This window comes from Amphimedon queenslandica, unplaced genomic scaffold (assembly GCF_000090795.2).
Source record: "Amphimedon queenslandica unplaced genomic scaffold, v1.1 AMPQUscaffold_13226, whole genome shotgun sequence".
NCBI classification, from domain to species: Eukaryota; Metazoa; Porifera; class Demospongiae; order Haplosclerida; family Niphatidae; genus Amphimedon; species Amphimedon queenslandica.
Window position 1 is genome coordinate 40280 of NW_003546538.1, and position 12796 is coordinate 53075.

At 34.5% G+C, this 12796-nt stretch overlaps 2 protein-coding genes and 1 long non-coding RNA gene across 4 annotated transcripts in view; all 3 read right to left on the bottom strand.

The window, feature by feature from the left end:
- Positions 1-1600: 1600 nt before the first annotated feature.
- Positions 1601-2063, bottom strand: LOC109584268 (uncharacterized). Its single transcript, XR_002185925.1, has 2 exons — positions 2028-2063; positions 1601-1986 (listed from the first exon to the last, which is right to left on the bottom strand). It is a non-coding gene; the product is annotated as an uncharacterized LOC109584268 (long non-coding RNA).
- A 1175-nt stretch (positions 2064-3238) lies between these two features.
- Positions 3239-4165, bottom strand: LOC109584267 (gamma-aminobutyric acid type B receptor subunit 2-like). The gene is made up of 5 exons (XM_019999951.1): positions 4098-4165; positions 3877-4047; positions 3729-3830; positions 3468-3533; positions 3239-3420 (listed from the first exon to the last, which is right to left on the bottom strand). Exons 1-5 carry the CDS (start codon positions 4137-4139, stop codon positions 3304-3306), a joined length of 498 nt encoding a protein of 165 aa, XP_019855510.1. The 5' UTR covers positions 4140-4165; the 3' UTR covers positions 3239-3303.
- A 494-nt stretch (positions 4166-4659) lies between these two features.
- Positions 4660-12796, bottom strand: part of LOC105313769 (gamma-aminobutyric acid type B receptor subunit 1-like) — an 11006-nt gene continuing 2869 nt past the window's right edge. Inside the window, exons 1-16 of one of the 2 annotated variants that reach the window (XM_019999949.1) lie at positions 9019-9369; positions 8799-8933; positions 8584-8751; positions 8432-8533; positions 7974-8039; positions 7747-7929; positions 7414-7689; positions 7303-7366; positions 6461-6556; positions 5894-6062; positions 5694-5832; positions 5542-5649; positions 5363-5500; positions 4972-5322; positions 4810-4926; positions 4660-4760 (exon numbers count right to left, since the gene is read on the bottom strand). In XM_019999949.1, the coding sequence (XP_019855508.1) occupies positions 4716-4760; positions 4810-4926; positions 4972-5322; positions 5363-5500; positions 5542-5649; positions 5694-5832; positions 5894-6062; positions 6461-6556; positions 7303-7366; positions 7414-7689; positions 7747-7929; positions 7974-8039; positions 8432-8533; positions 8584-8751; positions 8799-8933; positions 9019-9288 (2427 nt within the window). In that variant the 5' untranslated portion in view covers positions 9289-9369 and the 3' untranslated portion in view covers positions 4660-4715. Of the gene's footprint in view, positions 4761-4809; positions 4927-4971; positions 5323-5362; positions 5501-5541; positions 5650-5693; positions 5833-5893; positions 6063-6460; positions 6557-7302; positions 7367-7413; positions 7690-7746; positions 7930-7973; positions 8040-8431; positions 8534-8583; positions 8752-8798; positions 8934-9018; positions 9370-12796 lie in introns of those variants that run through there. The other variant, XM_019999950.1, reaches the window with a different exon arrangement.

Here is a 12796-nt window from a genome sequence, read left to right on the forward strand (position 1 = left end):
TAAAGAAGCTGGCAAAGTCGCCAAACGTAGTCGGCTCTCCTGCAGCTCTTTCGTAGTGAAAGCAAAAGAGCAACAGGGCAGATAAAACAATAAAGCAAAGCCTCATCTTTCATTAATATGAGAGGAATTGCTCAAATCTTCTTCGTTTTAAAGATATGATAGCCCAAACTTTCATACCTTGTGAGTTTAGACGAGGCTCTCTTCTCCCGAGGTAGCGGCCAGAGTCTTTTAACATTAGGAACTAGATAGCAGTTTGTATGCAACAAATAGAGCCTAACAAATGTATGCTAAACTGTTTAAAAGTCGAGAAAAACTAAAGCTTTCTTCACCACTTAGGGCCATGTGCCACCATTTACTGTGTATGGAGGTGGAGCATGGCTTGATTGAGCCACACCTTCATTGCAGCCACACCTTTAGATTGCTGCAGCTAGCTAGCAGCAGTGCAGTAAATATGCTGGAGCTTTTTGTCTAAAAAAAAAAACAAAAAATTCTCTGTCTGTCTCAAAACATTCACTAAGTTTTAATAAATCTAGTACATGCTGAAGCTTCTTCTTTGTCTCAAAACTTTCACCAATTATTTTCTCTTAATTTATTGAAACTGTTACATACAAATTGTGTCGAGGGTACGCACTTTAGTGCTCTCGTTCTGTCATTCTGTCCACACACTTTAATTGATTTGTAAAAAAATTATCTTTTTGTCTAAGCAGTCTGGAGCTCTATTTCTTCTTCTAGCAACAGATAAAGTTGCTTTCTTTCATCTAGTTATGCTCTTGTAGCATCCCGTGGTACCAAAAGCTGTGAACTGCTAAACCAGGGGACCTCTCTCCAGGTGAGAGCTCGTGTTTCACTCTACAGGGCCGAGATTTGCTTCAGAGGTAGAAAATCCAATCTAACGAAAAAGAAAAAGAACGATTTTGTCCTAACTTCGTTGTTTGTGAGTTACAGTTGCTCAAAGTTTGTGATTTAGCCTCTTTGAGAATTTTTCAGGCGGCACTGGGGAAAGCAGGAGCAACCAAACTCTCTCAGTCTCTTTTAAATATCTAGAAAATTTTTCTGTGCCAACTCTTTCTTGGAATAGAGCTTCAGATGCTAAAATAAATTTCAGCTTTTCTTCTTTCTCCTACCCATGTGCCATGATTTAGTTAGTTGTTGACCACACCCATAGCTTATTTTAATTATCATTATAACTATGCAGTCAATACAGTCGGGCAGCCAAGCAACCGGAAGTCCATATAAATTGTGTATAAACCTATTTCTCGTTCATTGAGCAACTGCGTGGGTGGTAGCGTACATAGATACATGAAAACTTGGACAGAATCAGAGAACTATCACAGCAATGGACTTGCCACAATGAGAGATAAAGTGCTTGATCAATAGAGCACATCATTTATGAAAACAGCAAAGATACGCTGTTTTATGGGGAACTTACAGCTAATTTTGAACACAATAATTCTATTCCTTAGAAAAATTTTCCCTCACAAGGAATACTTGTAAGACAACAATTACCTTGTAAAGATACCTTTTAAGTACCACATACCAAAATTTCATGATTGCACTCCAAAGAATACTGAAGTTACAATTTTTTTATTCTTAAGTATAATTAAATTAATTAAAATTTATTATAAAAATTGTAATAAATCATGATATCTTTATCCAGGAAGAAAATAATTGGGATCAAAGTCTATATCCTCACAATAACCTTCGTCTATAATGCCAAAATAGGCAACCAGATACTTAACACAGTTCATGTGAGTACAAATATGAACGAAAATTGCGGCTCTCATGAAATCTCAAGATATCTTCCAAATACAGATATAAAGAAAGTTGAAAACCACTGCAATAGCTACAATTTACATATATATCAAGAATTACAAGCTATACTCATGGATACAACAATGCTAAACACACACAAACACATAGCTAGGCTACTTGCTGGGACCTTTAATACCTTAGAAAAATTTTCCCTTTTCTCCTAGAGCAATGAAACTTTTGCAGAATAACAGGCATATATAATACTAATAAGCTACCTTGTAAGTGTGATTGCATTCACTCTGTTTTACAAGTTATAGAATTTAGTATGATTTTTGTGCCAGCCATTTTAAATCCTTACAGTGGAAACAAGCACCTGAAACACGAACAGTTCTTGATTATAAATGTAGAAGATCAGTTAGCTACATCTTTATCCAATGCTAAAGGTGCAGAGAACAGCAAAGTAACTGTAGACTTCTTAGTTTTGACATAAACAATCAAAATAGGCAAGTGGCACTACCACACTAAAAGTCAGTCATTTTGAGAAAAACGTCACTTCCGGTCAGAAATACGAAATCAGGCTTGGCTGCCCGACTGAATAATAATATTTTTTTCAAATTGCTTAAAATATCACAGTACAAGTAATACATATCACTCAGGTGAATCTCAGCAGGCGAGTCCACGCACCATGGTGCTTCATTATTTTGTGTACACTCCACAAGAACTCAGTTCCTCATAGCTAGTCCAATTACAAAAACAATGTTTACTATACTAAGTGCATTTATTACTACTCCTATACATGACATAATGTTTAGGGAGTACTTGCAATTAGATTATTACATGACCACTGTGTAGCAAGAAAATTTTGTGGCCTAAAAATTTCCCAAATTCATCCAAAAATCTAATTCGTAGATGTAATATTCACAATTTCCCTGCCTTTTGGCAGTATTAAATTGTGTTTTGCAGATTTTATTTTGTGAATTTTGAATTAATCACAAAGTTCAAAAAATTTTGGGCCACAAAAGATTGTCTCTATACAGTATACTTGTAAATTGAGTTACAATGGCTGATCCCGGTTTTCCTTGATTTTTATCAAAATCATATGATCCCTATTGTTTATCATTGAGAATTAAAATAATGTGATTAGTCATCTTACAGCTAATCCAGTATATGGGCTAACAACATTGAATAAATTGTATTGAAGTGTTTCCACTAGATTGAGTCTCTCTTCATTTGAAATCTTCCATGATTGATTAAGAAGGTTATGTAGTTCCTCTGTGGTATAATTATTAATGGTCACATTCCATGTTAGAGCAAGTATTCTAGCAGCATCATAAGCACTGAATACTTTTGAATGTAAGAGAGAATAAAACTCAGTCTCTGTTAGTGATCTGTTGTTGCTTAAAATTCTCAATATAATGTTTCTTTCTTTCTATATGAAAGTAAAAACAATCATTGCTTTGATTAAACAACCATACACATAATTTACATAGTTTATAACTGTCAGTATAGATGATTGCGTGTCAACAAACAGAGCTGATTCTATAGCTTTCTTCATTTCATTGTTGTACAATCAGTTCCATTTACAACTCCTACTCTCCACCAATTAGGATTAGTCATACCACGTAATATCCATACATGCTTAGCAGTAGTAAGACCAGCATGATAAGCCTGATGATTAATTGAATATATGGAAGAGTGAGAATATATATGTCTACCTGGCAAAGTAAATTTCTGGCTGCCCTTGTGTCCATGATAGCAAGAAATATTCTAAAATCATGCTCCTATTACGTATAAATGAACATTCTGATGATGGAATGGGCCAAACCACAACATGATGTGTAATTTACTTTCAAGGAAATAGGATTGGTAAAGCAAATATTGACAGTGAATTTTATTGAAAGAATTAGTTTTATGGGTAATGCATGCATATCAGGATTATATACTCTTGCATATAAATCAGTATCTTTAATTATTACCTTTGAAGAGTTAAGAATACTTTCAGCAGAGTTTATAAAGGAATGAAAAAGATGAACTTGCTTTTTGTCATGCTTAAGTTTTTTAAACATATATTGTGAGGCCTGTTGTATGAAATATGTAAAATGGAAATAAGAGAGTGAGTCTTACCAATACACTTTCTTCATCAAATGTTGATATAATGGCCACTTTCTTCCAATCAAAGTTATCCAGTAGCTTACTTATAACAACATTAAAATACTCATCATTTGGAATTGTAGTGTGAAAATAAGGATATTCTTTATTGTTGTCAAGTAGTACACTAGTCACTGAATAAGAAATCTAAAGTGTAAAAGTATACAATTATATTATTTTTGATAACTGTTCAATACCTGTATTGTACTCAAATAATGTCCAAAAATATAAGCAAACATTTTAGCACTTTCAGGATTGTATGGTCCAATAACACCATAAATAGGTAGATTGTTGTGCTTCTCATATAAAAACTCAATTGACTCAGTTGGATTCTATAATTGAGGAACATATGAATGGAGTACTGATGATAATGGTACTAAATCAATGTTGATTATATATAGTGACAAAGTTTTACCTGCACTGGATCCTCAACAGTAATGGGGAGCATTTCTATTTCAAAGCATCTCAATATGTTGGTGTCTTGGTTGATTTCTGCTATAGCTCTTTCCACTGCAGTGAGGGTTAGCCTATCACAGTCTCCTACCTCATCCCATTGGTTGAGACAGGGAAAGAATCCAACGAAATGAAGAGGATATCTTGTGTTTATGCTACAGTTAAGGTAGGAGCTCTGGGTCCTTTCCACATTCAAAAAGAGAAGGAGAAGCAGTTGCCTAAACATTGTTGCAGACACAATAACATGTACCCACGTGCTAACACGTGTGCAAGTATGCAGCTCCTCAGATTAAATTAAAATTTTATTGTTAAAAAGATATTTTTGATCAAATATGAGCAACAACACAGGAAAAATAGTAAAATTATTTAGCTTCAAAGGGATTAAAAGTTCCACTGCTATCATTCATCTGTAATCATAATCATAAATAAATTATCGTGCAATCCATAATTACTAACCTTTTTCAGTTGTCCTGTCAGCTCAAAAATTTCATCATGTAAGTCACTAAACTTCTTTCTTAAAGTTGATTTTCTTTTCACTGATTTTACCTTTTTGTCTCTACATAGCAGGATGGCCTATGAAGAGTCTGCAGATTACAAGTGTTATGAACATTATCATACCTTAGATCCATACAAGACAGCCAAAAAGAAAGAATTATAAGCCAATATGAATGTAACAGTACAAAACATCTGGTATTGACTCATTACAAACTCAATGTCGCCAGCATCAGACCATTGCAATGCAACAGCAACTCCAACATAAAGAGGATATAGCAATAGAGTCATAGCTCCTGCAAGAATGGCCAGTTCCCCCTCTTTATTAAAATGCCCTTTTATACGACAATTGAAAGATCCCAGGATTATGATTATGATTAAAAGAAAAACCATGTATGAAAAAATCAAAACATCCCATCCAAATTGTAGCAGCTCAATGCAATGATCTTCTATGAGTGATGTTTCTGTGTTATTAGGCTATACAAGAGAGTAGTTGTATATAAAACAAATAACTCACATAGCCAGGACAGTGGGTTTTAAAAGAAGCTTGACGCACTTCTAAAGGTCGTATTAGTTGAATTAATATCAGCAATACAATGAAAGGAGCAGAAATGAGACCTATTCCAACAACTAACTTGGTGTTTGATAGATTATTCTATAAAAAAATAAATATGTATTTTCCAAGGAATTTCATACTCTATTTTTTTGTAATGGGTTGTGAAATATTCTGAAAATTCTCCAGTTTTTCACTAATATGGTAGAGTTGATCAGTAACTGTGAGAGCCAGAATGATGACATTGTAATCTATAATCAGTGCATTCATTAATCCTGATAATTATAATACTTACATTGCATATTGTTTTTAGTTTTCCATTACCAGTCATTCCTATGTAATTATTAACAAGAAACAAGTAACCATTAGCATATCCCATTGTACAGCCAAATGTAATGATAGCATTTAGAATAGGTGATGACCCTTTAAAATATCTATTGAAATAGTAATTCATCAATTTGTGTAACAGCATACATTTATGAAGGTACTTCTTACTTGTTATTTCTCAATCGATAATTATAAATCTGTAGGAGCATACTGATTACAACTCCAATGCTTAAGAGCACTGTTATAGAAATGTAAGATGTCATTATGCTGCTATCAAAAGGTTGCCTGCAAGTGCATGAGCCATTAGGACACAATCCATCCATTGGTTGATTACCTCCTACATAACGGTGCATGTACATACATGGATATACAGTCACATTTGTATTAGCATCAGTGGCGTAGCCAGAGTTTTTGGAAAGAGGGGCAAGCTGTGCGGCGCGCAAAGCGCGCCACAAAATTTTGCGGAACCACACCCTTTTGAGGCGTGGCCACATCTATTTTTCAACATGGCGGACTTCTTGACCGATCATAGGCAACGTTGAATACCTTTTCAGCCTTATAATGGCATCATAGAAAGACTGCTTTGGCCTTTTCCTTTCATATGTAAGTTGTAGAACAGCTTTTCCTTCCAAAAGCAGCTTATTATTTGATTATTTTTAAATTTTGAGTTTTAAAAAAGGGGGGGCAATTGCCCCCCTTGCCCCCCCCCTGGCTACGCCCCTGAGCATGTCATACCTTTCCATGTCACATTACAGCAAAACTCAGTGTCACATTCCTGCAAGTTAGTGCTGTTAGTTGAGTCATAATAGCCTATGATGCACTCTTTTCCACCTAAAGGAAATATCGTAAATCAGAAAATTTATGGTGGTAGAGAATATTTGTTTTCTAATTGTGCGATGTTTTAACTTTTACTAAATAAGATTGTCATGTATCATTGAATGTAGCATGTAATTATATGAATGGTATAATTTCGCAAAATTTTGATCCAGTAAAATCAAAATAAGGCCACTGCAATAAGATTCATAGTTTCCCACTACAGAGGCAGGCCTGATGGGGATGAGCGGGTTTGTTCATTTTCATTAAATTTATTCATTATCAGCTGTATAAACTGCTTGTATAATCAAAATAATCAATGTAAAACTACAATGATAAATAGTGATGCGGCTGCTGTGGCACCATGCAGGCAGCCGGGTAATGGGAACAAGGAATCAAATTGGAATGGCCTAACAGTACAAATTTCCAGTGTGTAGTTGTGTGCACTACAACTAATTTGTGCACACACAAACTGTAAGTTAAAATACTACATTTCCTCATAGCTAGTCCAATTACAAAAACAACGTTTACTATTATACTAAGTACACACATGACATACATCAAGAGAGTGAATAGCAATTAGATTGTAACATAACTATTGTGTAGCAAAAAAATTTCCCAGCCAAAAAATTAGTTTCATGATTTTCTACCTTTTGGCCATGTTTAACCAAATTAAATTAAATTTTGCAGATTTTATTTTGATTTTATAATTGTAAAATTTCTAAAAATATTGGGCCATGAAAGATTCTATCTATACGGTATACCTGTAAATTGAGTTACAATGGCTGATTCCACTTTTCCTCGATTTTTATCGAAATGATATGATCCCTATTGTTTATAAATGAGAATTAGAGTAATGCAATTAATCATCTTACAGCCAATCCAGTATATGGGCTGACAACATTGAATAAATTGTATTGAAGTGTTTCCACTAGACTGAGTCTCTCTTCATTTGAAATCTTCCAGGATTGATTTAGAAGATTATGTAATTCCTCTGTGGTATAATTATTAATGGTCACGTTCCACGTTAGAGCAAGTATTCTAGCAGCATCATAAGCATTGAATACTTTTGAATGTAAGAGAGAATAAAACTCAGCCTCTGTTAGTGACCCATTGCTGTTTAAAATTCCCAATATAATGCTTCTTTCTTCCTATATTAAATTAAAAACAATCATTGCTTTGACTAAACATTCGTATGCATAATTTACATAGTTCATCTTTGGCAGAGTAGACGATTGCATGTCAACAAACAGAGCTGATTCAAGGGCTTCCTTCATTTCATTGTTAGTACAATCAGTTCCATTTACATCTCCTACTCTCCACCAATTAGGATTAGTCATGCCACGCAATATCCATGCATATTTATCAGTAGTAAGACCAGCATGATAAGCCTGATGATTACTGAATTGAATATTAGAGTGAGAATTATGTCTACCTGGCAAAGTAAATTTCTGGCTGTCCTTGGGTCCATGATGGCAAGAAATATTGTAAAATCATCCTCCTATTATGTATAAATGAATATTAGTTACATAGTTCTGATGACTGAATGGGCCAAACCACAACAACTAGATGTTTATTCAATCTCAAGGAATGACGATTGGTACACAGCTAAGAATCATTATCATGCTGATACAGTAGTGCTGCCCAAAATTAATGATTCAGGCCTGATTACTTAACTGATATAGCCCTGATGGGCTATCAGGGCTATATCAGTTAGTAATCAGGCATGATTCATTGACTTTGGGCAGTACTACTGTATCAGCATGATAATTCTTGGCTGTGTAGATCAAATATTGACGATGCATATTATTCAAGAAATTAGTTTTATGGGTATTGCTTGCATATCAGTTTTAAATTTGCATATAATTCATTACCTTTGCTGGGCTACATTACCTTTGTTAAGTTAAAAATACTTTCAGCAGAGTTTATAAAAGAGTCAAAATAATGAACACGTTTCTTGTCAAGCTTAAGTCTTTTAAATATTGATTGTGAGGCCTATGGTATCAAATATTTAAAATGAAAAAGTAAGAGATGGTGAGTCTTACCAATACACTTTCTTCATCAAATGTTGATATAATGGCCACTTTCTGCCAATTAAAGCGGTCCAGCAGCTTACCTGTAACAACACTGTAGTACTCATCATTTGGAATCGTAGTGTGAAAATAAGGATATCTTTCATTAGCATCAAGTACACTAGTCACTGAATAAGAAATCTAAAGTTTAAAGTATACAATTAGGTTTTTTGATAGCTGTTCAATACCTGTAATGTACTCAGATAATGTCCAAAAATATAAGCAAACATCTTAGCACTTTCAGGATGATAAGGTCCAATAACACCATGAATAGGCAGATTGTTGTGCTTCTTATACAGAAATTCAATTAATTCAGTTGGATTCTAAAATGAAGTAACATGCATCAACATTTAATGGAGTATAATTATCATTGCTAAATCAACAATGATTATAGTGACATAGTTTTACCTGCGCTGGATTCTTCACAGTAATGGGGAGCATTTCTATTTTAAAGCATCTCAATATGTTGGTGTCTTGATTGATTTCTGCTATAGCTCTTTCCACTGCAGTGAGGGTTAGCCTATCACAGTCTCCTACTTCATCCCATTGGTTGAGACAGGGAAAGAATCCAACGAAACGAAGAGGATATCCCGTGGCTATGCTACAGTTAAGGTAGGAGCTCTGAGTCCTTGCCACATTAAAGAAGAGAAGAAGAAGAAGCAGTTGTTGCCTAAACATGGCTGGCTACGCGAGACTACGTGTAGACTGATGCAGACATTGGGGCATATAAACCTCTCGAGCTGATTAAGTCATAGATATATACAATATACAACAGGGAAGAGCATCAATCATTAATATCCGAGTGTTCCAGTCCCTGTGTTTAGTATCTTTAAGTGTATGAATATTATTTTTCGAGATACGGTATCCACCTACGCGCAATAATTAGCTGCCATTTTGGACAGCAAAAGTAGGGCTAGGCAAATTATGCTAGCATAATTTGGAGCATACAATAGCATAATAGGGCAAGTTATTATGCTGGCATTATTGGAGCATAATGGGTCAAAATTTCTAGCCCTACACCCCGACCACATGATTTTAATTCAATATGGCAGGTGGTACAAGTACTAGTACAACAACGCGACTGTTAAGTACCCACTTATGCAAGTGTGGTGAGTCCAATGACTCAAAATCACTGGAAACATTTTCATATTCTGGCATTATTACAATTTTAACAAATGCATGTACATGCAACTTGATAGTCGATATTTGATCAAAGCTTTAACTATAAGCATAATTGGATTCATTCCAAAGCATAATAGGATGGAATTTGGAGCAGTGCCCAAAAGCATAATAGGCAAAAATTGAAGCATAATTTGCCAAGCCTTAACGGCAAGATTCAATGAAGAAGGACTGGAGTAAACTATAGAAGAGCTTGTTTCACTGGTCTGGAACTCTTTCAAGCTACAAAAGTTGGCCACGGTTGGAACAAGGAATGGGTGCTACCAAGCATCTCATAAAACAGATTTGGTGCAATGTGCAGCAGATTCTTTACTATAGCTTGCTTTCTGCTTTTGCTCATTGGTTCACCATAGAAAGTTGCCGTCCATGGAGTTTATTTCCTTAGCTAGCTCGAGAGGTCTATAGCCATATCATGTGATTAGGCTGTAGCATAAGATGTACCCACGTGCTAACACATGTTCAAGTTTGCAGCTTAAATCTATTATTTAAAAAGATTTGTTTGATCTATTATTATCACATATATGAGCAACAAAACAGGAAAATATAGTAAACATTATTAAGCTTCAAAAGGGATTAAATTAATTGAAGAATTCAACTGTTAGCATTCATCTGCAATCATAATCATAAATAAATTATCCTGAATCCGTTTAATTACTAACCTTTTGCAGTTGGTTGCAAAAGGTTGCCTGCAAGTGCTGCATGAGCCATTAGCACACAATCCATCCATTGGTTGATGATTACCTACATAACGGTATACATGTATACAGTCACATTTGTATTAGCATGTCATACCTTTCCATGTCACATTACAGCAAACTCAGTGTCACATTCCTGCAAGTTAGTGCTGTTAGTTGAGTCATAATAGCCTATGATGCACTCTTTTCCACCTAAAGGAAATACCGTAAATCAGGAAATTTACATGGTAGACAATTTTTGTGTTTTCTATTTGTGCGGTGATTTAATTTTTACTAAATAGAACTGTATCATGCATCATTGAATGTAGTATGTAATGATATGCATGATTTAATTTTGCGAAATTCTGATCCAGTAAAATCAAAATGACAGTAAAAATTTCCAGTATAATGTCGTTGTGTGTACTATAACATCTTTTGAACACACAAACAGTAAGTTAAAATACTACAATTTCCTCATAGCTAGTCTAATTACAAAAACAATGTTTACTATACTAAGTATATACATGACATACGCCTAGGGAGTGAATAGCAATTAGATTGTAACATGACTATCGTGTAGTAAAAAAATTTTCCCAGCCCAAAAATTCTGCCTTAAAAATCTTATTCTGTGGTTTTAATTTTCTAGATTTTCTACCTTTTAGCCATGTTTAACTGTATTAAATTAAATTTTTGCTGATTTTGCATTTTGAACAAATCACAAAATAAAAAAATTTTTGGGCCACTAAAGAGTCTATCTATAGGCCCCCCAGGAGCTAAGACTATTTTCAATGAATATGATTACAATAACAAGACACTGATGGTGCATTGGCCTCACCAAAGCAAAGAAAAACAATATTAATTTAGTTTTACATGTATGATTTCAAAACTATATTTTGTCCTACATATTATCACTGTATTAAAACTTACTTATAGTTTTGATTGCATTCTTTACAGTCTAATTAAATGTGAGGGTGTTTGGGTGTGGCTGCAAACTGACAGCATGGCAGTTGTTAGAGTACAGAGAAAGTGCTAAATCTTGATTGCTAGAGAAAAATGGTGTAACCATAGATATCTATGGTCATATGGTGTAACTGCCATATCACGTGATTAGGCGATGTGCCCACGTGCTAACACGTGTTCAAGGGCAGGGCGAGACTAGTTGCAGCTACCGTATAGCCACAAAGTTTCGAGGCAATAAACTTTCGCGAATCAGGCCACAAGTCTTTTTTCGCGAATTAACTTTCGTGGTTCTTATTTTAAAGCACACGTGTTTATGGGCAATACGGATAATTTTATGGGATTAACTTTCGCAAATACGGAAAATCTGCGAAAATAGCGAAAGTTGTACCCTCGAAATTAAGCGGCTATACGGTAACTCCTCAGATTAAATTTATTATTTTAAAAAGTTTGTTTGATCAATTATTATGACATGAGCAACAAAACAGGAAAAAAATAGTAAAAATTATTAAGTTTCAAAAGTGAAAGTTGGGATTAAATTACTTGAAATTTAACTGTTTCATGGGGCTATAGTATTCATCTGCAATGATATCATGAATAAACTATCCTAAATTTTATATAGTAACTAACCTTTTGGAGTTGTTGTTTCAGCTTAAAAATTTCATCATGTAAGTCACTAAGCTTCTTTCTTAGAGTTGATCTTCTTTTCGCTGGCTTTACCTTTTTGTCTCTACATAGCAGGATGGCCTATGAAGAGTCTGCATATTAAAAGTGTTATAAGTTGTATCATACCTTAGATCCATACAAGACAGCCAAAAAGAAAGAATTATAAGCCAATATGAATCCAAAAGTACAAGACATCTGGTATTTACTCATTACAAAATCAATGTCGCTAGCATCAGACCCAGACCACTGCAATGCAGCAGCAATTCCAACATAAAGAAGATATAGCAATAGAGTCATAGGTCCTGCAAGAATGGCCAGCTCCCCCTCTTTATTAAAATGCCCTTTTATACGACAATTGAAAGATCCCAGGATTGCGATTATGATTAAAAGAAAAATCATGTATGAAAAAATCAAAATATCCCATCCAAATTTTAGCGGCTCAATGCAATGATCTTCTATGAGTAATGTTTCTGTGTTATTAGGCTATACAAGAGAGTAGTTGTATATAAAATAAATAACTCACATAGCCAGGACAATGGTGGTTCTTAAAATAAGCTTGATACACTTCTAAAGGTTGTATTAGTTGAATTAATATCAGCAATACAATGAAAGGAGCAGAAATGAGACCTATTCCAACAACTAACTTGGTGTTTGATAGATTATTCTATAGAAAAATAAATATGTATTTTCCAGGAATTGCGTACTCTATC

Coding starts and splice junctions, on each gene's coding strand:
- LOC109584267 (XM_019999951.1), bottom strand. CDS start 4,139: ATGTTTGCTTATATTTTTGGACATTATTTGAGTACAATACAG. Junction 4,048..4,097: donor ATTATTTGAGTACAATACAG/GTATTGAACAGT, acceptor TTTACACTTTAG/ATTTCTTATTCAGTGACTAG. Junction 3,421..3,467: donor CCAGAAATTTACTTTGCCAG/GTAGACATATAT, acceptor ATTAATCATCAG/GCTTATCATGCTGGTCTTAC.